The 23,442-nt window shown below is 38.7% G+C and overlaps 1 protein-coding gene across 2 annotated transcripts in view; it reads left to right on the top strand.

Annotated features, from left to right (window-relative positions):
* The window catches only part of DNAH11 (dynein axonemal heavy chain 11), a gene marked incomplete at its 3' end in the record, with an annotated part of 310,916 nt that overhangs the window by 107,399 nt on the left and 180,075 nt on the right, over positions 1-23,442 (top strand). For both annotated transcript variants that reach the window (XM_082632325.1, XM_082632326.1), the window contains exons 30-35: positions 93-326; positions 13,784-13,915; positions 15,520-15,680; positions 19,008-19,164; positions 19,282-19,427; positions 22,305-22,421. In XM_082632325.1, coding sequence (XP_082488451.1) covers positions 93-326; positions 13,784-13,915; positions 15,520-15,680; positions 19,008-19,164; positions 19,282-19,427; positions 22,305-22,421 — 947 coding nt within the window. The remainder of the gene's footprint in view (positions 1-92; positions 327-13,783; positions 13,916-15,519; positions 15,681-19,007; positions 19,165-19,281; positions 19,428-22,304; positions 22,422-23,442) is intronic.

Genomic DNA, 23,442 nt, shown 5'->3' with positions numbered 1-23,442 from the left:
ATAACTGTGTAGCCTTCAAGCCCATGAGAAGATGGAATAATCCCTTTTCCATAGCTAAGCCTGTGTTACAACACTTCCATTTGCTTCAAAAGGTGGAAACGTGGCTTCTGCAGCTGGAACAGACCATGCAAGAGACTGTGCGACGTTCTATCACAGAAGCCATCGCAGCCTATGAGGACAAACCCAGGGAATTGTGGATTTTTGATTTCCCGGCTCAAGTCGCACTAACTAGCTCACAAATCTGGTGGACTACAGATGTAGGAATAGCCTTCAGTAGGCTAGAGGAAGGCTACGAAAAGGCCCTAAAGGATTTTCATAAAAAACAGGTATTTTATAAGATTTATGATTTTGAGATTTAAAGGGACTTGAATAGGTAAGCTTCATTCATTCATTCATTCATTTTTGTTTTATGGAGTGTCTTCTGTGTTCAAGGTATGATGCTAGGAAGATTTTAGCAATCATTTGTTTAGCTTTCCATTTTATAGTTTGGTGTTGTCCTTCTTGTTTTCTACATGGGTTTAAAAAACATCCATCATTAAACAACAAGGTCCTACTGTATAGCACAGGGAACTATATTCAATATCCTGAAATAAACCATAATGAAAAAGAATATAAAAAAGAATGTGTGTGTGTGTATATATATATATATATATATATATATATAACTGAGTTACTTTGCTGTACAGTAGAAATTAACACAACATTATAAATCAGCCATACTTCAATAAAAAATAAATAAAACAAACAAATAAAAAACATCCATCCTTGTCCATTATCTCCCAAGGATCTAGTATACCACCCACACCTAGATACCGTACATATTTTTTTCCTCCTATGTAAGACTCTCCAATTATGCTTTCAAAGGAAGTTGCAGATGTCAGTCATCTTTACCCCTAAACACTTTTATTAATACATACCCATTTCATAAGTTTAATTTCAGTTACTATATCTCAATTTACCAAAGTTCTTTTTGGTTCTTCAAAAATCAGTTTTATAATGACATGTCTTCATTATGGTTTTTGTTCTTCTATCTCATTAATAGTCTTATTTAGGTTGTTCTGTTCCTTTGAGGCTTTTTTTTTTATAATTTGAACTTATTTTTTGTATGTTTATTTTTAAAGGTTATCTTTAGGTTGGCTTTTTTTTTCTGGAGGAATTCTGTGTGTTCTACACTGAGCAGATGTCCCTACATGTTTTTCTCCTTGTTGCCTCGAGGTTTCTACAGGTTTTGTGAGTTCTGGATTAATTTTGTGGTTAATTACTCAGTCTGGGATTTACCGATCATAGTGGCAAGGTCATTTTGGATGCCATAGCTTCACATGGCTTAGGCCTGAGATTTTGATTTCTTTTTAGAGGACTTTTTTCTTATCCAAAGCCCCAAGATGTTTCAAGCTTTCTTCTTGCTTCGCTGAGCTGGTGGGTAGAGTTTTTCTAGAACCTTTTATTGGACTGTGTCATACTCTGAGGATCTTGGCTTTATGTCAGCATCTCAATTCTAACTCCCTGCCTTGCTCAGGGAGTATAAGAGGCAGAGAACAGAAATGTTGTGTTGCCACGTGGGCAATTTAAACTTCAGTCTCCGATGTTTGGGTCTCTACTCAAATTCTCCTTTCGGGTGCCATGGCATTAGTCTGTTAACCTCATTCTACTGCTCTAGCTTGGATGCACATCCTTGGCATTAGGGACTATCACCCACTCTCCCCCAACCCTTTCCCTTTCTTCCTTCCCCCTCTCTGTTTCCCCCTCTCTCATGTTTGGCTATGTACTTTGCATGTGGATGTGTTTCGTTTTACTCAGATATCCTCTGTGTTAATAAAGGAATTGTCCATTCAGTTTAACCCAATATGTTGTAAGACTGCCTGTTGTTATTATCACTGCTATTTAGGTGGTTTTTATTTTTGGCTCTCAATAATAATACTGTAGTAAACAGCTTTGTGTTTACATCCATATTGCACATATTTTTCTTTATTTCTTCAGGATAAACTTCCAGATGTAGAATTGCTAGGTCAGAGACTATACCTTCTTAAGTCTTTGAAACATCATGCCAAGTTTACCTTCCCAGTATCAGTGCATGAGAATTGTCTATTGCCTCCCCTGTCATCAGCATTGGGTTGATTCTTTTTTTTTTTTTAACATCTTTATTGGAGTATAATTGCTTTACAATAGCGTGTTAGTTTCTGCTTTATAACAAAGTGAGTCAGCTATACGTATACATATATCCCCATATCTCCTCCCTCTTGCATCTCCCTCCCACCCTCCCTATCCCACCTAGGTGGTCACAAAGCACCGAGCTGATCTCCCTGTGCTATGTGACTGCTTCCCACTAGCTATCTATTTTACATTTGGTAGTGTATATGTGTCCATGCCACTCTCTCACTTTGTCCCAGCTTACCCTTCCCCCTCCCCATATTCTCAAGTCCATTCTCTACATCTGCATCTTTATTCCTTTCCTGCCCCTAGGTTCTTATGGAACAGGTTAGAAAGCCCAGAGATAAACCCATGCACATATGGTCACCTTATCTTTGATAAAGCAGGCAGGAATGTACAGTGGAGAAAAGACAGCCTCTTCAATAAGTGGTGCTGGGAAAACTGGACAACAACATGTAAAAGAATGAAATTAGGACACTCCCTAACACCATACACAAAAATAAAATCAAAATGGATTAGAGACCTAAATGTAAGGATTGATCCTTTTTATTCTTAGAGCTAAAGTTACTTATATTCCAGTAGCTTTAGCTTATTCAGCTAATTAAGAAAATATAGCTTTTTTCTCCTTTAAAATAGTTTTAAAATTTTCCATTTTGTTCGAGTTATAATAATGCTTCTTTTTCATGTTAGATGAGAAGTAGACATAGAGGGTGGTTTATGAAGACAGCATTTACGGGCTTAATTATGAAACACTTCCAGCATGAATTGAAATGTTTGACAGACCAGCCAACACATGCCTTCAATACAGCATTTCAATGTCGCCCCTGATACTAATATGCACACAAGAGCAGCTAACATTTGAATATTGTTAAAGCTGCAGTTTGGGTCATGAGAAGTGTGTGCATCTAAATTGAAACCCATTAGTTTTCGCTCTTTAAAAATGGAGGTAACCGTCTGCTGGAGTTTGTTTTTAATTAAAACTACTCTTGCTAATACTGTGAGCAGTTTTTAAGGTGAACTTCAGTCCTTTAAAATAGCTTAATTTCAAAACTGAAATCAGAGTTGGCTGTAACTGACAATCTACCTGAACAAGTAATTTCTTTCCTTAGTTCTCAGTTCCAAATTGTAGTGAGGTAAACGAAGATAATTACTTTAAACTTTATTTCCCCCCAGACATATAGTAATTGCATGTTAGATAGTGTTGGGATTAAAGGCAAAAATACTGCATTTTGAATATATATCCCTGCCTTGCCAGAGTCTTTGAAAGTAAAACAAATAAAATATAATTTCTCAAATTTGAGCATTCCTTGGCAAAAGTATTTGGTTAGGCTTGGGATCTGATAAGAAAGTTTTTCCATTCTTCCTTTATCATTGAGCTGTGTGCAAATCAGCAAAAAAGAGATGGAAGCATTTTGCATTCAAAATATTAATTACAAGTGTGCTGGGACATTGCCTAGGGTACTTTTAATAAGACTCACAATAAACAATAAAAGCTTTTCTTATTTAACTATTTATCCTTTCTGACCACAAATATTCAGAAATACTATATGTATAAGAAAGAAACTCTCATTTTCCTGCTTAGGGTCAGTTTTTGGCCTCATTTTTAATCGTTGAGAAAGTTTTCAAAAACAATTGCATACCGTGTTGATAGTGTTCTTATCTCGCCCTGACCCTTTGACCCAAATAGGGAGGCCTGTGAAGGCTGCAGTTACACAGTGTATATTGGAAATGAGTTTTTTGTTTGTTTTTGTCTTTATAGAAATTTGTGATCTGATAGGCTCATGCTTCATAATAGCAGGAAGCTACAAGATGATGAGTAGAGCACATATTCTCTACCGCCCCTCTCATCTGTTAAAAGAAAATTTTTCCACAGACAGTTGACTGACCTAGTAGGCTTTTATTCAGTGATTCATCAATCAGGCAGCATTCAGTCTGCAGATGGAAAGGAGCTCCAAAGAGCTATAGAAGATGAGAGATTTTTATAGACCAAAGTAAGCAGGAACAAGGAAGGGGCATTTGCTGATTAATTAAAGCAGGGTTACTTTCCTTGTAAGGAGCAAAGGGAAGCCTTGGAGCCAGGTCAGGTAACGTGTGCTGAGCAGGCAAACACTGCTTGGTTGACCTAAGCCTGTTTTTCTGGGAGAGCCCAACATAGAAACAGTTAAGTTTGGGTTTGCTGATGTGGGTAACGGGAGCGACTCCATCTTATGCCCAACCTGGTTACTTTAGCGTGTCAAAAATTATATTGAATGACAGGGTATATGAAAAAAAGTCATATTATACCTGGAAATACTGGACCAGATAATTTGAGGAATGCCTAGAAGTTGATAACAGATGGAATCAAACTGATAGATGAGTAAGAGCAGAGAAAATCACAGTCCAAACATACTAAAAAGAAGAAACTATTGCCATGATAAGCCTATTTTATCCCAATGATAAAAGAGAGAAAAAATTTCCAGAGAAATTACAAACTGAGATTCAGTAAAGGTAAAAAACATGTGGGGCTTATGGTCCATGGTCAGTGATAAGTAATGAATATGTAAGAGGTGGACAGTTGGAACCAGTCCTGCCTCCTGTACATCCCAAAAGATTATCAGTGAGAGTGTTTGTCCCCAGGATAAAGGCCTGAGAAATACTTCATAAACAAAGTGAGACGTTTATTGAGGACTTCTGCCATGACTGTGTCTTGACTGTAGATCTTGGGTTGGACAACTTTTTCTGTGCAGGAAGGAATAGTAAATATTTTAGTCTTTATGGGGTTTGTAATCTCTTTCACAACCACTCCTCTCTGCTGTTGGAGTAGGAAAGAAGCCATAGGCAATTTTTAAATGAATGGGCATGCTGAGTGCCAATCAAACTTTATTTATAAAAACAGGTGGTGGGCCATATTTGGCTCATTACCTGTAGTCTACCAATTCCTATTCTAGAGAAAAAAGCAGAACAGATCCTGAAGTAACTCAAGATCCCCACAATAAGTGGAGGTAACAGAAAAAGAGATTTGTTACCCATATAGGCCATGAGTCCAGTCTGATCCATTAACTCAAGCGTTGGTTCTTTGAACAGATCAAACACTGACAAAGATTTGCAGTTCAGAAGAGACAGCAGAAACAACAAAGGGATAGGGAAAAGAAAAATCTCTTGTATGAGAAAGAGATGTTTTTTAGAAGACTGTACAACACTACATGTGATTTTATACTAACATTTAAGTTGAAAATCTAAATTAAATGGATAATTTTCTATGAACACTGTTTCTAAGATTAATTCAAAATGAGGTGGAAAACTTGAGTAGACCAGTAACCACAGAAATAATAGAAATGGTAAGAAAGTTTAAATTTAAATATAGGTACCTCGTAAATAGAGCCCTGTTCCAATGGTTTCTTTAATTTCTCTGAACAGTGTTTTCTGTAGTTTTCAATGCAGAGGTCTTATACATTTCTTGCTAGATTTATTTTTACATAATTGATATGCTTTGATGCTGTAAACATATGCTAATTAATTTTAAATTTTCTAATGTTTGTGGCTGGTATACAGAAATATATTGATGTTTTAATATTTACCTGTGTCTTGAGACTTTGCCACATTTGCTTGCTCGTTGTAGTAGGTTTTTTTTTTTTAATATAGTTTCACAGGCTTTCTATGTACATGAATATACCATCTGAAAATAATGACAGTTTTACTTCTGACCTTCCATTCTCTTTTGCCATTTATTTCCTCTTCTTGAGTCATTGAATTGGCTACAACCTTCAATATAATGTTAAATAGAAGTAATCCCAGTCTTAGGGAAGAACAATGTTTTACCATTAAGTATGATAGTAGTTCTAGATTTTTGTAGATGACCTTTCTCAAATAGAGGGGAATACCTTCTATTACTACATACTGAGAATTCTTATTTTGAAGAGGAGTTGAACTTTTTCAAGTCTGCTGAGATATTCTTGTGGTTTTTCTCTGTTATTCTGTTACTAAGGTGAATTTTTGAATGCTAAGGCAACTTTGCATTTATGATGTGTTACCATTTATAGATGTATATATATTTTTGCTGGATTCTATTTGCTAATTTGTCCAGAAATTCTGCATTTATATTCATAAGGAACATTTATCTCTAGTTTTCTTTTATTATAATATCTTTGCCAGTTTGGGGATGAGGATTATGCTCCTTAAAAGGAATTGGAAAGTATTGCATTTTCATGTATTTTGTGAAAGAGTTTATTATAGAAATCACTAGTAATGCTATCTGGGCTTGGGGTTTTCTTTCTTTATAAATTATAAAATGATTTCTTTTATGTACATGCTGTTGTGTAGCTTTTTTGGTTTCTTTTTTTCTTGTGTCAGTTTTTGGAATTTCTGTTTTTCAAGGTATTTACCCATTTTTTCCAAGTCCGGGTTTGGCAAGTTACAGCCATCTGGCCAAATCTGGCCCTGCGCCTATGTGTTTGGTAGTTTTCACGCTTCACTGGCTAAGTGGTGTCATTGCATTAGAGACCATGTACTCCTCAAAGCCCGAAACATTTACTGTCTGGCCCTTTACAGGAAACTGTCATCCACCCTGATCTGCGTTTTCGAACTTATTGATGTGTTGGTCTTCCTATATCGACGTTATCCTTAGCACATCTGGAGGACCTGGCATCGTGTCCCCCTTTCATTCCTGGTGTTGGTGATTTGTGTTTTCTCTCCTTTATTTGTAATCTGTTTGTCAATTTTATTTAAGTTTTCAAAAAACTAATCTTGGATTTTGTTGATTTTCTCTACTGTTTGTTTTGTATTTCACTGATTTCTGCTTTATCTTGATTACTTCCTTTCATCTACTTACTTTGAGTTTAATTTGCCTCTCTTTTTCAAGTTTCTTAAGGTGGGAGCTTTGATTATCAATTTTTACACCTTTTTCTTTTCCCACATAACATCTGAAAGAAACTTGATAACTTGATGAAGATTATCTACCAGAAAACTACAGAGAAAATCATGCTTAATAGTGAAACATTAGCATCATTTCCGTTAATGTCAGGAATGGGGTAATTATGCTCACTGTCTCTGACATACATTGCTCAATATTGTGCTGGTTTTCACAATATAACTGAAGAAGTAGGAAACGAACAGTGCAAAGGGAGGCGATAAACCGAGATTCCACAACCCATGACCTGATAGTGTCAGAGAGTGTGGGACCTGGTCTCTTTGGCAATTTTCTTTGTTCTAGCTGAAATGAAAATCCATTGTTTCTGATATTGCTTAAGTTGAAACATTGGTGAGTTTCGGGATTAGAGATCTTGTTGCTGTTGTTAAGAGACTCGGAGAGCATTACTTCTGTGTATGTCCAGGTGGAAAGAGGTTGAGGGTTCTGGTAGCTGACTCCCAAAGTGCTGTAGTAGTTACCTTGTAATGTTCACTTCAGTTTGCTGAGCTGAGGACTACAAGCTCCAGATCTTAACATTTCTACCGAGGGGCGCTTCCAGCTTCTTTGCTGCTGTGGCTTGGGTGTGCCTAAGCTGGGAAACCTGCCATGCCTTGATCCCGGTAAAATTGCAGTGATTCTGCTACTACAAGGAAAATGTTCTTCCTGTGTTGCTTTGTTTAACCTATAGTATTTAGGGACATATCTCTTTAAGTTCACAGACATAGCCTCTTTATACCATACTGCCGTAGGAGCTGGGTGAGGACAAAATTGAGAATCAACCACCATTATGTATCGGGAACCAGCCCTTCTCTCTGACCTTGAGTGTGTTACTGTGTATGCCTGACACCTTCCTTCATGGTGAGCTCACCATCGTCCCACCAAGCAAGCTGGTCCTCTTTGGAAGAACACCGTGGTGTCTTAGACATTTGTAACATATAAGCCTCAGTGATCAAGATTCATGTCTCTTTCTTGGGAATTGTTTCCATGTTTATCTAAACATGAGAATTTATAGGAGGGGGATGCCTAGTTACCTCTTTCCATCCACCGGAATCATTAGAGGTCAACTCTTGTCTGGCCAAGGTGTTCTGTTAATGAATATGTTATCCACATGGGAAACTTTTGGGTTTATAAAATATACAATAAAATCCTAGAATCCTGTACTACATCCTGGCTCCACCATTTATAACTGTGTGATCTTGGGCAAATTACCTTGTATTCTCATATATAAAATGAGAATAATAATAGTACCTTCCCCACAGAGTTAGTGTGATGATTAAATTAGAAATATGTGTATGTATTTATACACAAAGATAGATTTTATACACACACATACTATATATATACATACACATGCACACATATATAATAATGCTTGTTAGATATGTTAGCTAGTAAGTGCTCAATAAATGTTAGTTCTTATTATCTGCTGATGCCATCAGAGAGGAACTAGATCAATGGCAATGGGGCTGGTGTTCTGCCCTCTGCACCGTCCTCTTGTTAAAATGGAAGGATGGCCTCTGATTATCTGGAGCCTTGTCTCCATCTGTGCTTTGGGTCTCGTCTACAGGATTTCCGTGACTTCTTTCTCTACTGTGTCTTCAGATTCTTCCACTGGCTCATTCCCATCAGCAATTAAACATTCCCAAGTCTCTCACATTGCTTAAAAACAATACAACCACCAAAAAGTATTCCTTGATGTCACACCTCCTTCCATTTCCTACCCTGTTGCTGGAACTTACATTATAACCAAGCTTTTTTTTCTTTTTTTTTTTGCGGTATGCGGGCCTCTCACTGTTGTGGCCTCTCCCATTGTGGAGCACAGGCTCAGGACGCGCAGGCTCAGCGGCCATGGCTCACGGGCCCAGCCGCTCCGCGGCATGTGGGATCTTCCCAGACCGGGGCATGAACCCATGTCCCCTGCATCAGCAGGCAGACTCTCAACCACTGCGCCACCAGGGAAGCCCATAACCAAGCTTTTTGAACTAAATATCTATACTTACTCTTTCCATTTTTTCATCCTCATCTCTCTCCAAGAACCATTTCTAATCACTTGACTGGGTATATTTCTGTTTTTTTAACGTTAGAAATACTTCCTTTTCAAATGCCCTCTTCCCTTATATTCATCTTTATTTGAATTCCACTTTTCCACATACTTCTTGGGTTATTCTTCAGTTTCCTTTCCTTGTTCCTCTTCCTCGTCCTGCCTCTTAACTGTTCCTTGTGACTCTGACTTAGATCCCTTTTTCTTTTTACCACACCACATATTCCTGGCTAATCTCATCTGCCCGTATGGCTGCTCAGTTTCTGTTGTAATATGCTGGTGACTTTGACCTCCAGCTCAGACCTTTCTCCTGAAGTGGAGTCAGGGGCATATTGGACTTGTCCATTGGAAATTTGACAGGCACGTCCAGCCTAGAACATTCAAAATACATTTACTCTTCTCAAACCTACTTCTTCAGTGCTTCCCAAGTTCATTAAAAAACACCGACACTCTTCACCAGTTGCTCAGACTAGAAGCCCATTTGACTCCTCTTTCACCTGATACCCAGTCAACCACCAAGTCTCTTCAGTTGCCCTAAATATATTTATTCTTACTGTTTCCTTCACTACTTTGTTAATAATCTAGTCCCAGCTACTCTTCTCTTGCCATGAGTGTAGCATCCTCTTCTCTGGTCTTTTTTCTCCAATCCTGTTTCCCTCCAATTAATCATACTAGAGGCAGAGAAATCTTTCAGAAACACACATCCGATTATCATCCCACCTCCCTAAACCCTTCACCAGTGTCTTCTTGCCCTTGGATTGAAGTTCAGACCCTCAGAAAGCTGGCCCAGCCCTGCATGTTTGGGACCCCGCTTCCCTCTACAGCATCTTTACATACCTGGTCTGCCTCTCCGTTTCACTCTCACCATCCCAGGCTTCTTTCAGTTCCCTCCCAGGGCCACCTGACATATCCTGAGCTGCTTCCTGTGGCTTAAACACTGCCTCCCTGGGTGGGAAACTCCTAAACTCTATACAGCCTAAATCGTACTCACTCTTTAGGTCTCACCATAAATACCCTTTCCTGTAAAATGTCTTTCCAGGCTCTCGATTAAGCAAGGTCCTATTTCTGCGTGCTGTCATAGTACTTTGTACTTGCCCTAGCAAAACAATTGTAATTATTTATCTGCATTCCTCATTGGCCTATAAGCTCTGGAAACAGTAACCATGTTAGTGTTGTGTGAATGAGGGGACGAGAGAACAAAATGTTGTTCAGGTGTGTATTATTGCTGTCATTCATTTCTTCCTTTGTTTATTCATACCAGTGTTTCCTGAGCACATGCTTTGTGCTGGCTGCTATGCTACATGTGAGAGTGTAGTGTTGAATAAGACAGATAAGGACCTTGCTCCATGACAGCTTACAGTCAAGCAGAGGAGACAAACAGTAAACAAGGAAGTAACTAAGTGAATGATAAGATACTAGTAAGAACCATGAAGAAAATAAATTAGGAACATGTAGAATAACTGGGTAAGTGGAAATAGGATGACCAAGGAAGGCTGATCTGAGGAGGTGAGCTTAAACTAAGACTTGAATAATGAGAGGAAGCCAGCTGTACAAAGATCAGAGGGAAAATGACTCCAGACAGGTGAAACAGTCTCTGTGACCTTGAAACAACCATGATGGAGAAACGAAAAGAAGGCCAGGATGGTTGGAGTGATGTCAGGTGGGAAAAGAGTGATGGGAGGTCATGGAAGCCTTTGTGTTCATGGATAGGAGTTTGGACTGTAAGTAAAGGTAGGCTTCTTTCTGGTTCAAGATACACTGTACATATGCTCCAGCTAAACCAAGGTGTACCGGGAAAACAGCCACTTGAGTTTCAGAGGTATGTTTTTGAACTGGGACAAACATCCTTGATCCAGTAGAAAATCATGTGACGTTTCTTTAATCAAGGGCAAGAATAAGTGCTGATTACATGATAAAGTATATATTTTTTAAAAGCTGCTGAGGAACATTTTATATATGTCACAGACCATAAACTTGTATGCAGTTACAATATGAATGTATAGTAATTGCTGCCTGATGCCACTGTCCAGATGATAGATATTTTATAACTACTATTTTTGTGTGTGTGTGGGTACAGAATTTTATTACTTAGAAAAGAGCATCATTGGGAAAGTTTAATCTTGAGAGACAGTATAAGATTCCCAACATATAATGCTGTCCAGATAATGTTGATGAGCTGTATTTTTAATCATCTGTCACTTGACAGAACTTTTGTAAAAATGGAATCAATAATGGAGAAATCACAGGGAAGCTCAGACAAGACATTGCTTGTGAAAGCACTTGAAAAATGTTCTTAAGAGACATCAAATATTATTACTGTTGTTGAAACCAACTCTTTCTAGCCAAGTACTGGTACTGGTGTAAGATCTGTGACTCTAAAGACTGGATATCTTGACCGAGATAGAAAATATCCAATGCCAAAGTACCTTCTTTCTAACCAACATGCCTATAAATTTTGTTGAGAAACTTACATGTGTATACACTATTACTGTTCATTCAGTCATCTACTCAGTACTCAAGCATGCATTGAGCACCTACTTTTCAGTTTTGTTTGTTTGTTTTTTGGCTGCGTTGGGTCTTTGTTTCTGCACGTGGGCCTTCTCTAGTTGCGGTGAGCGGGGGCTACTCTTCGTTGTGGTGCGCAGGTTTCTCATCACGGTGGCTCCTCTTGTTGCAGAGCAGGACTGTAGGCGCACGGGCTTGAGTAGTTGCAGCACGCGGGCCCTAGAGCATGCAGGCTTCAGTAGTTGCAGTGCATGGGCTCAGTAGTTGTGGCGCACGGGCTTAGTTGCTCCGTGGCATGTGGGATCTTCCCGGATCAGGGCTCGAACCCATGTCCCCTGCATTGGCAGGTGGTTTCTTAACCACTTCACCACCAGGGAAGTCCCTGAGCACCTACTTTTCAACAGCTAGTGGCTCTGGGGACAAAGCACTCGGCTAGACAGATGCAGACCTTGCCCTCATGGAACTGAAAATCATGATGAACACTGAACATGGCATACATGAAATAATAATCGCCTCTGCTTTTCTTCTCATGTAACTACATTTTATAGATGTAGGATATTGAAAGTAGAATATACAACAACAGCTATAAGGCTGTTGTATATGCTGAATGTCTAAAGTACGTATTTTTATTCCTTTGAACCACTTGTTCATTGTGTTTGATTTTAAGTCTCTCTGGAATACTTTTTGCATAACTACCATTTGTCCAACTTGAAAGTGGTGGGTGGATTGATCTTGTGGAGGCTGGTACAGGAAATCTATATGATGTGATCAGTAAGAACTCAGGCTCTGAAGTCAGAGTGTCTGGATTTGAATTCCCCCTGCCCTGTTTAGCAAGTGTGGTTAATATGCCTACGAGTCAATTTTCTCATCTGCAAAATGAGGATAATAGATTATTGTGAAGATTACATGAGATGATACAGACAGTAATCCTAGTTAGTGCCTGGCACGTTGTAGACTCTGATTTAATGTGAATTGTTCATCCTGCGGTTATGCCATCCTGCCTGCCTTCTCCATGCTTACTGTAATTATAGAATCTTCTCCAGTGCAGCTGCATAGCAGTCTCTGGGCAGTCTGCATTGTTTGGTGTTTTCTGGAATGTGGTAATAGTACTATAGGGAATATGTTTGTGACAGTAGGTACAAAGGTTTGAGATCCTTTGATGATATGATATATTCACTTGCAACCAGTTCTTTCAGGATCTAACAGTTTGTCATTGACTGTCCTTTGCAGAGCTAAACAGGAAAGGGGACAGTATAGTTTTACAATATGATACCCTGGAATAAGGCAGAATTTTGTTGTTGTTGTTAATAAGCTTTGAGTAAGACAGGAATGTTTTTTGTAAATAAGCATGCTAACAAAATGACCACCTGAGAGTATCCTTCAGAACCTTCTGACCACAATTAACAGTAAGATATATTTTATATCAGATCAAGTTTACATACATACGTATACACTCAAGTATGAAACTGAAATAAACTTTCACAAAACAGTACATATTCTTACTACTGTAGTGCAGCATTTTTATTTCTTTCTATTCCATGTCATTCCATTCCATTTCATTCCTTTCCATTCTAGAAAAAGAGACCAGTAGTTTGAAAACTATTGATCTCAGAAATTGGTGGGCAAGACAATTCTTGTTTAGACAAGAATAGGGGTATAAATAAGAATTAAGTGGGTTAGTCATCAGCTGTACTGTTTAAATCTTTTCTCAGTTATCATCCTATATCCCATGCAAAAACACACAAACAAAACCCAAAACCAACCAAACAAAACAGCACTTGGTATTTAGTTCTTATTATATTTTGACAGATATTAACTCAGTTTGACCTTTTAAAATTTTGCAGTCTTTCTATTCCAGCAAAGTTGCAGACCAGATCGTGGTTACATGGAGAGTGAGTTCAGTGCAGCCAAGAAACTTTGCTTCTACCTCTGGCTTTGTCATTATCTGCAGGTTGACCTGTCTTCTCTGAGTCTCAGCTCAGAAGGCGGAGGGTGGGGGCAGTAATAATATTTATTCTATTTAAATTAATTAATCTAATTAAATCTCTCCCTCCTGCTCCTACCCCCAGGGTGGTTTGACAGCCAGCTGGGACAATGTATTTGAAATAGTTCTGTGAACTAAAGGGACCTTTACAAATATAAAGACTATTGAGCTGTAAGCTTCTGTATTTGTAACTATTACCTCTAAAAAATATGCCTTCTAGATTTCTCAGTTGAATACACTGATTGCACTTCTGCTGGGAGAACTTCTGCCTGGAGACAGGCAGAAGATCATGACAATTTGTACCATAGATGTCCATGCCAGAGACGTGGTGGCAAAACTTATTTCTCAGAAGGCAAGTTATTTGTAGAACTTTCATGTGTTTTTTGCTGATTCCTAGAAGTGGTGTTTATTATCAAGAGTACTTCTAAGAAAGTCGGGGTATTTTTTTTTTTTTAAGGTTGTATATTTTAATTAGTCCTAAGAAGCTGAGTGCATTTACTCTGGGTACTTTTTATTTGGGTTAGCGAATATATTATCCTAATGAGAGTTATCCCAAGTGATATCCCAAAGAGTTTGGCCAAGTCAGGAGCCTCTAATTCACATCATCCAAAAATTAAGTCAGAATGGAGGAACCACAGGAAGTCACGTGTTCATTTCCCTGTCTTCCGGCTTCTCTACACATAATTATCCATTGACCTGTGATAACCACCACTGTGGCTTATCCAGCCAGTAGCAGTAAGACTGTGTACCACCTAAACCATCTCTGTGTGCCTTTGATTATTTTCCTTTTGAAGAAGGAGAAATGTTGGCCACCCCTTGTCTTTTCCATTCACAGCTAAATTACTTTCTTTAAAGAAGTTATTTTCTAATCCTTTCAGTGTGTTATTAACCTTCTTATCTCTTTAAAAAGTCCACGTGTCTCTTAGATACCGGCAGTGTTTAATGCGGAAGGAGAATCTCTCACCCTTTTTCCAAAATACACTGCTACTTAAAATGTCTGAAATACGCTTGTCTAGTGAACAAAATTGACATACCATGCCCTTAACCTGCTTCTTCCAAATCCCTTTTGTTTTTTGAGGGTGACATTTCCTTTCACAATTTGAATGCATGCTTGTATTGTGAGATGTTTGCTGTTGTTTTTCCAGTTCCTTCTCAACTTATTAAAATCAAAGTGAACTTTAATTCTCTTCACAAAGTCCTAGCAAATGCTTCCTTATTTAAGCGTAAAGTTAAAAAAAAAACTTCTTGATCCAGGTTCAGGACCATCAGTGAAGAATGTTGCTTAATTGCTAAGACTTATGTAGATATCAGACAAATGAGTAGATAATAATTTTGGTAACTTCCAGTGATTCCTAAGAAACCCTTGGGTCAATTGGATTTTGAAAGAGACTGGAATTATTTTTTCAAACTGGGAAAATAATGGATAGAATTGAGTAAAATAAGAAGGAATAGCAACGAAAAAAACACTGTTGTTTGGTTTAATGAAAAATGACGTGGAAATCTCTACTGAAAGCAGAACAGTTTGAGAATGGACTTGGTTGAAAGTATAGTTTATTTATATCTCTGACATGCAGAAATAATGGATTATGTGCTATTTTATGTGCTATTTTAATACAGAGTGTATTTTACCATCTGATTTCAGTGGTAATGAATATAAAGTCACAAATCACCTGGGGTGATTCATAAAAGGGGAAAAAGCATTGCTTCAACAAATTGATGTTGTTTTACAGTAATAGCCTTCTTAAAATGAAGACGTTTATTACACACATATTTCTGATTAAGTATTCAACCATCTACATGCAGTTACAATTTGCAATAGCATACAAGAGACTTACCTTTTGTGAGATTTTTTAAAGAGTAAAATGCGACTCAACCAAGTTGATTAGATTAATAGATTACATTTGTGACCTTAAAACTATCAGTGTCCCGTGCGTGATGATCATGTGATGTTTTTAGGTCGTCACTCCCCACGCTTTTGTTTGGCGCTCTCAACTTCGTCACCGGTGGGAGGACACCCAGAAACATTGCCTCGTTAATATTTGTGATGCCCAGTTGCAGTACTTCTATGAATATTTAGGAAACAGCCCTCGACTAGTGATCACTCCTCTAACTGACAGGTAACAATGTTAAGTTGGAGTCAGATGGGAAAAACCAAGCCAAAAGTTCCCCAGCATGGGTAAAGATGTCTGAGATTGAAAATAAAGGACTGTGAGAAAATGATGAACAAATTGCAAAACTGTACGAAAGCAGAATGTAAATGCACTAATTGAGTACATAGCAAATGTTGGTGTTAGAGACACGTTAAAGAGAACCAAATTAGAAAAGCAGAATTACAGACGCTATGTGGTATACACATCATGAAATCATGAGCAGTTAATATGGCTCAAGGCAGCATCTTTGACCTTGGAGTCCATTCTCTCTGGTTATTTATGGCTAACACCCTGATATTAGAAGTGTAAAAACTGCCTCCCTTTATTAGAAGTGTAAAAACGGGAATTGCCTATATTGAATTCATTTTTGAAGGATTACATACAGTGAAAGGAAGAAAAGGAGAACAGAATGATTCATCATATACAGTACGTCTGAAGCACTGTGCTGAGAACTGTCCCAGTGTCAAGCAGGTAGGGTTCCTGCTCTCTCAGAGCATACTTTCTAGGGGAGTGTGGTGTGTGAGTGTCTGGGAATGAAGAGGAACAGTAAACAAATTAACAAAGTTGTGTTAGGTGGTAATATATGCTGTGACAAAAATAAAACAGGGTGATAGGTTAGAAAGCGTCTTGAAGGGAGAGCCTGCTATAGATTGTATGAGAGGACATTTGAGCCAAGACCCAAATGATAACAAGGAACCAGCTATGCAAACATTCTGGGCCAGAAAGTTACAGGCAAAGACAAGTAAAAAGTTTCTAAGATGGAAAGGAGGTTGGCAGACACAGAGCCCAGTGTGGCTCAAGCCTGTCAAGGGAGCAAGGGATTCTTAAATGTTCATTGCCACTTGACTCCAAGTTAATAGATGTACACGGTCAGAATGTTGTAGAGGTAAGGATATGTCACATTGACGTGAGATTCTTTGTTCGTATTCCAACCTCTGCTGAATTATTTGGTGGGAGAAAGCATATTTAGTCCTTGGTATTCATGAAAGAGAAATCACACCTCAAGATCATGTGCATGTTCCCAGTTATCCAGTTACCACGATGCCGTATACTTTATCTGGGAACGGAAGGGCAGACGGTTGCAAGTCTGTCTGTCAAGCTGGGTAGTGGTGGCCCTTGGAGGCTGATGGATTTCCCTCACTAGCTTTGTGATCTTTCTTGCACACACTAATCTGCTCGTGATGTTATCCTTGATAAATCATATGGCTTCTGCAATTGTTTCTCTAATTCAGTTCCCTTTAACTTGTCTCTAACTAAAAGTCAGTGTTCACTATCTTAATTAATTTATGTACTGCTTTCAGGGTGAGAGATTAAACTTTGTAGCTTGACAAAATCGCTTGAAGAGTCAAAACTGCAAATGCCAGAGCCTGCTGTATACGTGCCCTTGCACATAGAGCAGGGGGTGGGGGGAGGCACAGCATACAGGAGAAATGGGGAAGAGGCATTTTTAAAAATTACCAGTGTGTGAGGCCAATAGCTTATTAACTTTTTAATTTAAAGATCACTATGTGGTTTATTTGGAAGTTAAAAGGAAGATGAATGTTCCTTTTATAGAGTGAATAGGGCTGTATAAGATGTTCGCACTATGTACGTTTCTTTCCCATTTCATTCTTCGGGTTGTTTACTAATTGCTTACATTAACACAATGCTGCCTTTCAAACACTTGCATTACGTCTTGTTTGATGCCGACCTTCCCCCTGTGTGGTAGACTGGACAGAGAGCATTTCCTTCTCCCCTATGTGGGCAGGTTCAGAGAACCAAGTCAACCGAGCTTGTAACTGAGAGACTTGGGCTGGAACAGAGGTGGACTGGTTTGGGGGTGCTAAGCCGCTGTTCCAGAGAGACCCAGAATATAAGGCCTTCGATAACGTAGCAGCTGGGGTCTCAGTTGTGTGACATTCCCAAGGAGGATGGTCCAGCTGTATAGGCTTCTGGGTGGCTGACATGCTACACGTGGTTTGCACATTTGTTTCAGCCAATGGGAAAGGGGAAAATGTCTCAAAGGAGGCATCCCAGGGTTAGCACACTCATTTCAGTACATAGCATGTTGGCTGGAGCTTGGTCACTTGACTGCTTCTGGCTGGAAGGCAGGGAAGAAACGTAGTCTGCAGCATATAGGTGGTCATATGTCAGGCAAAATTTGGAACCACAAGAAAAGATTAATAGGGGATAGTCTGTACCATAAAAAGTGCTGTAATTCCTAGTCCAGGGGTCTTTCATTTCCATATTCATTGTAAGATGCTCTGAAACGTGATGGCTGTAAAATGTAGAAACACTCTCCATTTCCATAAGTAATTGCTTCTATCTGCATAGTACTTTGAATTTTTTAAGGCATTTACCTTTGGCCTTCTTAGCAGTCCATTGCCATCACCACTTGGGCACCGTGTTGGGTTGGCTTTCTTAATAAAGTCCTACGATAAACCTCATTTCATGGAGGAGAAAACTGAGGCATGTTGATGTCAGAAATGTAATTTAAGATTATCTGATGAGTGGCAGAGTAGACACTAGTCCTGGGTCTTCCTTGTGTGTGTCTTCCCGCTAGATCCACTGTCTGTACTAAGACAAAAATAATTCATGAGTCTGCAGAAACCTCACGTTAGGTCCTCACCATTTATTAGTTTCCTTCTTTTACAAGTATTAAATTCTGTCTTTGCATAATTTTCCTCAGTCTAAGGACCTCTGAATCTTTCCTGCAAAAATAAGTATTATCATAATCTAAACACACGTAGCGACATGTTCAAAATGAATTCCTGAATACATTTTAACGTAATAAATTGTTACGTCTTTGTTATATTTGCTTTTTACAGTGAAATAGGTATATATTATTTGCATACTCTGTATTTATGTTTACATATCTCATCTCTTAATGTATTTATTAAATAGCCATTTAATGAAGTTAGTGTTTCATTCATTCATCATCCAAGATATCTATTTTTCTTTTATAAACAATAGTTGGAGATGTCTGCCATATTAATAATATGTTTACCTAGAAATATCAGAAATTCAGGAGCATTGCAAACTAAGTGTCATTTGTATTCAAACATACAGCTCTTAGGAAATGAGACAAATAAAGCAGTACATTCTTCTCTGTTACTTTTAAACAGCCAACCTAAAATTAAATTTGATATTATCCTGACTCTTACCATGAACGAATCAGAGATGTGTCAATATTTTGTGTTACAACCAGATTCTTAGACCATGACTTCTTAAACTTTAAAAAATATTGGATTGTCCCTCACATCTCCTAGGAATCTCATAGAAGATCGTAATATTTGTGTTTTCTTTTGCTTAAAGGTGTTACATTACTTTAACTCAGTCACTTCATCTCACCATGAGTGGGGCTCCCGCTGGCCCGGCTGGTACAGGGAAAACAGAAACCACCAAAGATCTTGGCCGTGCCCTGGGCATGGTGGTTTATGTATTCAACTGTTCAGAGCAGATGGACTACAAAGTAAGTTAGTTATAAAATGATACATCCTAACAATATTATTCCTGACCTGGAATGAGTCAAACTAATAGCTAAAAACCCTTTTCTGTTACATTCTTAATGCCTCACTCCATCATTAAGTCCATAGGAAATATCTATAAGGGATTGGTGCAGACAGGAGCTTGGGGCTGCTTTGATGAGTTCAATCGAATTTCTGTGGAAGTTCTCTCCGTGGTGGCAGTACAAGTGAAGATGATACACGATGCCATCAGAAACAGGAAGAAGAGGTGAGCGGCTTGTAGCTTCTTCCTGTTCTTAGAAGTAGAAAGAGAACCTTAGAGCAATGCAGGAGACCTCATCTTCACAGTCTCCAGCTGCCTCTCCCTGTCCCAGGAGATGGTTAAAATAAGAGAGACTGGTTAATTGTGAAGAATTATTTTGAATAACCTCCTGTGTTTTAGCCGTGTTTTTTAAGTGTTCATTACAACAAAGGTGTATCACATACTTTAATCAGTGGAAGAATGAGCACCCTCTACAACACGAAATCCAGTTATCAATTCTCAGTCCTGATCTTACCTGACCTTCTGGCAGCATTTGACACAGTCACTCCCTCCCTTCTGCATGACACGCTTTCTTCACATCAGTTCCAGGACTCCACATCCTCCCAGTTTTCTCCCACCCTCAGGGCTGCTCCTTTGCTGATTTCTTCTCATCTATAAAATGGGGAGAAGTACAGTACCCACCTTATGGATTACAGTGAGAATTAAATGCAGAACACTTGGGCAAGGGCCTGACACATAGCACCATGTCAGTGTTAGCTATTATTTTTTATTATTATTTCCTGACCTATTAATGTTGGATGTCACAGGCCTCAATCTTCAGGTGTCTTCTTTTCTCTGTCTCTACTTGTTCCCTTGGTCATTTCATTTAGTCACATGACTTTCAATACCATATTGATGGTACTGGCTACCAGCTGCCCAGACCTCCTTTCTGTGATATCTAGACTTACATATACAATGTCAGCAGTTGTCTTGGGGCATCTGAAGACTCCATTTGATGTCTCATTGGCCTCTCATATTTAATATAGCCAAAGTCGAAATCCTGGTCTTTCCACTAACGCTTGCTTTGTTAGTTGTCCTGTCCCAGTAGAATACACCCCCACATTCTTCCAGTTATTTGGGCCAAAACCTTTCCAGATGGAGCTAGAACCTAATCACTTCCCATGTTGGTGCCACACTCTGAAAGACAAAACATGGTGCTTAGGGTTTGATGGCTTCATTTGAGAAATCAGTATTATAATACCCAGTTGTGGTTTTCTTTGTAACATTTTTGTATACAGTGAAATCTCATGTATATGGCCTACCCATTGACTCCCATTTCTTAGGCTATTTTGCTCAGCTAGCTGTCTTATCCATAAGAACATGTCAGTCTCCCATCAGGGGAAGATCATCCAGCCCTTTGAAACTGTGAACCTATTATAGAAGTTTGCAGTTATTGTAGATACATCTGGGTATTTCTACCTTGTAGAAAAATTCTCAGTCCTTCCACCACATGGCTCTGGGAAACCAGTTTCCTGTGACCAGATGTCTGCTGCCTTAACTGCCCCTGATCTAATGTCATGTTACAGAAGTAAGGTTCTTCGCCTTTGATCCCCAGACATATTTGATTTAGCTTTTAGTCAAAATCTTCTTATTTGATGTAACCCAGGTGCCTTTGAGGCCATCCTTTCTTACGGAGATTGAGATAACTGACCAGTGCAAGGATTTCTGAAAATTTCCAACCATGCTTCTCAACAGTCTCCATGTCTGCACGTATGTGACTTGTACCTGATCATGGTCATGCTAGCCCATGTGCAAACTGCTAGGCTCCTTCATGAGTTCATGAGTTTTATTACATTCTCTTTCCACTCGAGGATTTAAGAGATGGGACGGTGCCTCATCCCCAAAGCCTTCCAGCATCCTGCTGGCTCTGCCCCCTTGAGGTCCATGCCTCTGGCTTATGGCTGTCCCTGCTCTGTGTAATGGAAGAGTGCTCAGCTACCTGCTGCCCTAGCCACCTGCCAGGCCTGTTTGCCTTCCCCAGCCTGATACTCTGAGAATGAAGATTTCTCCATTCTTACCTTGACTAAACACAATCCACCTTCTCTTCATTGTCCAGCATCTAAGAAACTCTTAGTCCTAAAAACTGTGGCTGTCTCTTTTCCCTCCCTAGTCCGTGTTGGAGGCCCAGCTCCCTAACCGCTTTAGCCCTCCCCTTTCTCAACAGGAGAAAGCCTTCTATTTGTCTCATTTCCCTCCATTGGGAAGTTTCCTTCTACATGTCTTTCAGTTTGGCTTCTATGGCCCTTTACCGTTCCATTGCCCTGGCCATCAACGGGCTAATGACCCTTTCAAAGTTTCTGAAAATCCTTCACTGCTTCTTCAATACCTTCAAGTCATGACAATAGCCATAGTCATAGCTAACATCTGTTGAGTATTTACCAGGCCCTAGGCACTGTACTCTTAGCCATTTATATACATAATCTCTTTTAATCCTCATGTAATCTAATAAGGTAGGTAATATTATTATCCTCCACGCTTTTTCTTTTTTATTAGATGAGGGAATGGAATATGCATAAAGTGATACAGCTGGTCTCTGAATGCTCCCAGTCTGGCCCCAGAGCTAGCTGTCACAAGCACCACACTCATCTACCTCTCAGTGGTGGTCAGTAGATATTTGTTGACTAAATGGGAGGGAAGGAGAGATGGAGGGTGAGCAAATAGACAAAATTACACAGAACAAGGAGTCCCTTTCTCCTCTTAGCATGGACATTCTGCATCTGTACCGTATCACATTCAAGAAACTGCAGCCCATGTTGAAGGCAAAAATGGCATCACCTTTCATTAACTGTTAAAGTAGTCAAGTCCTCATTTTTATATTCTAGCATACTGCAGCCATGCTAAAACACAAAGGAATACTTGCCATACTTGTAATTCCTCTGGGGGAAGGGAGTGTATTTTTAATAAACATTCTTCAAAATATGTATGCTTATGAATTTTAAAGAAAATTACACAGCATAAACAGCTTCCTAATAATAATTTGCATTTTGCAGTGGTTTGCATTTGTCAATGTGCATTCATATTCAGTGAACACATTTAATTCCATCAACATTCTTCTTCTGGTAGATTTGTATTTCTTGGGGAAGCTATCACACTGAAGCCATCAGTTGGAATATTTATTACTATGAACCCAGGATATGCTGGTCGAACCGAATTACCGGAAAATCTCAAAGCTCTTTTCAGGCAAGTGTTATGCTTTGTGGGTTAGCATCTGGAGCACTCATGTCACCTAACGTTGCTGGTTTGTACTGTTAAATGATTTGTTTTTACTTGGGAATTTCTGTGGAAAACCCCTTATTATATCTTTGGGATCCCTTTATAGAGAGAACTTTCACCATGATAAATTAATTCTTTTGAAATTATGAAACCAGGACTGAAAATCGTTACTTAAAAATTACATATTACATTGAACATTTAATACTAGCTCTTTTGTAATGATATTTTTATTATAAATATAATCTTCATAAACTACAGAATATTTGGAAAATATGGAAACGAATAAAGAAAAAGTTACCACTTTACCACCCAGAAATAATGATTGTTGTATTTTTATCTAGTCTCTTATAATTCCTGTTTTATAAGGTTAAGATATTAAGTTAGATTTTCATTTAGTTCTCATTTAATATGTTGACATAAGTAGTTTGTCATATTATTGAAAATTCTTTGGAAATACCATTTTTTGTAGCTCCAAAATGGTCTCTCCCAGGGCTCATCCATAATTTTCTTAACCATTCCCTGTTGTCTGACATGGAGGGCTTGTGTTTTTCTTTTCAGTTTTATGATCATAAAATAGCTGGCCGTAAACATCCCTTCACATGAAGTGTTATCCTTATTTCAGGTTATTACCCAGAATAGATTCCTACATGTAGAATTACTTGGTGAATGATTAAAATCTTTATGGATGATCTGCTTTCCAAATGTACTCTGACAGTTTATATGCTTATTAGCAGTCTGTCAGAAAACTTGTGCTGTTGTATACAAACCTGTTCTGATTTAAATCAACTTTGTTCAGGTGTAATTTCATGTAATAAAATGCACCCACTTAAGCATCCAGTTGGTGAAAACACTACCACAATCAAGATATGGAATGTTTCTGACACCCCCAGACATTCTCTTGTGCCTCCTTGAAGTTAAGCCTTCACATCACTGATGTCCTTTCTGTGACTCGAGGTTAAATTTGCCTTTTCTAGAGTTCCTGTAAACG

Source organism: Mesoplodon mirus, assembly GCF_964341445.2.
Source record: "Mesoplodon mirus genome assembly, chromosome: 9".
Taxonomy (NCBI): Eukaryota; Metazoa; Chordata; class Mammalia; order Artiodactyla; family Ziphiidae; genus Mesoplodon; species Mesoplodon mirus.
The sequence above is the reverse complement of the archived record's forward strand: the minus strand, read 5'-3'. Positions and strand labels throughout refer to the sequence as shown.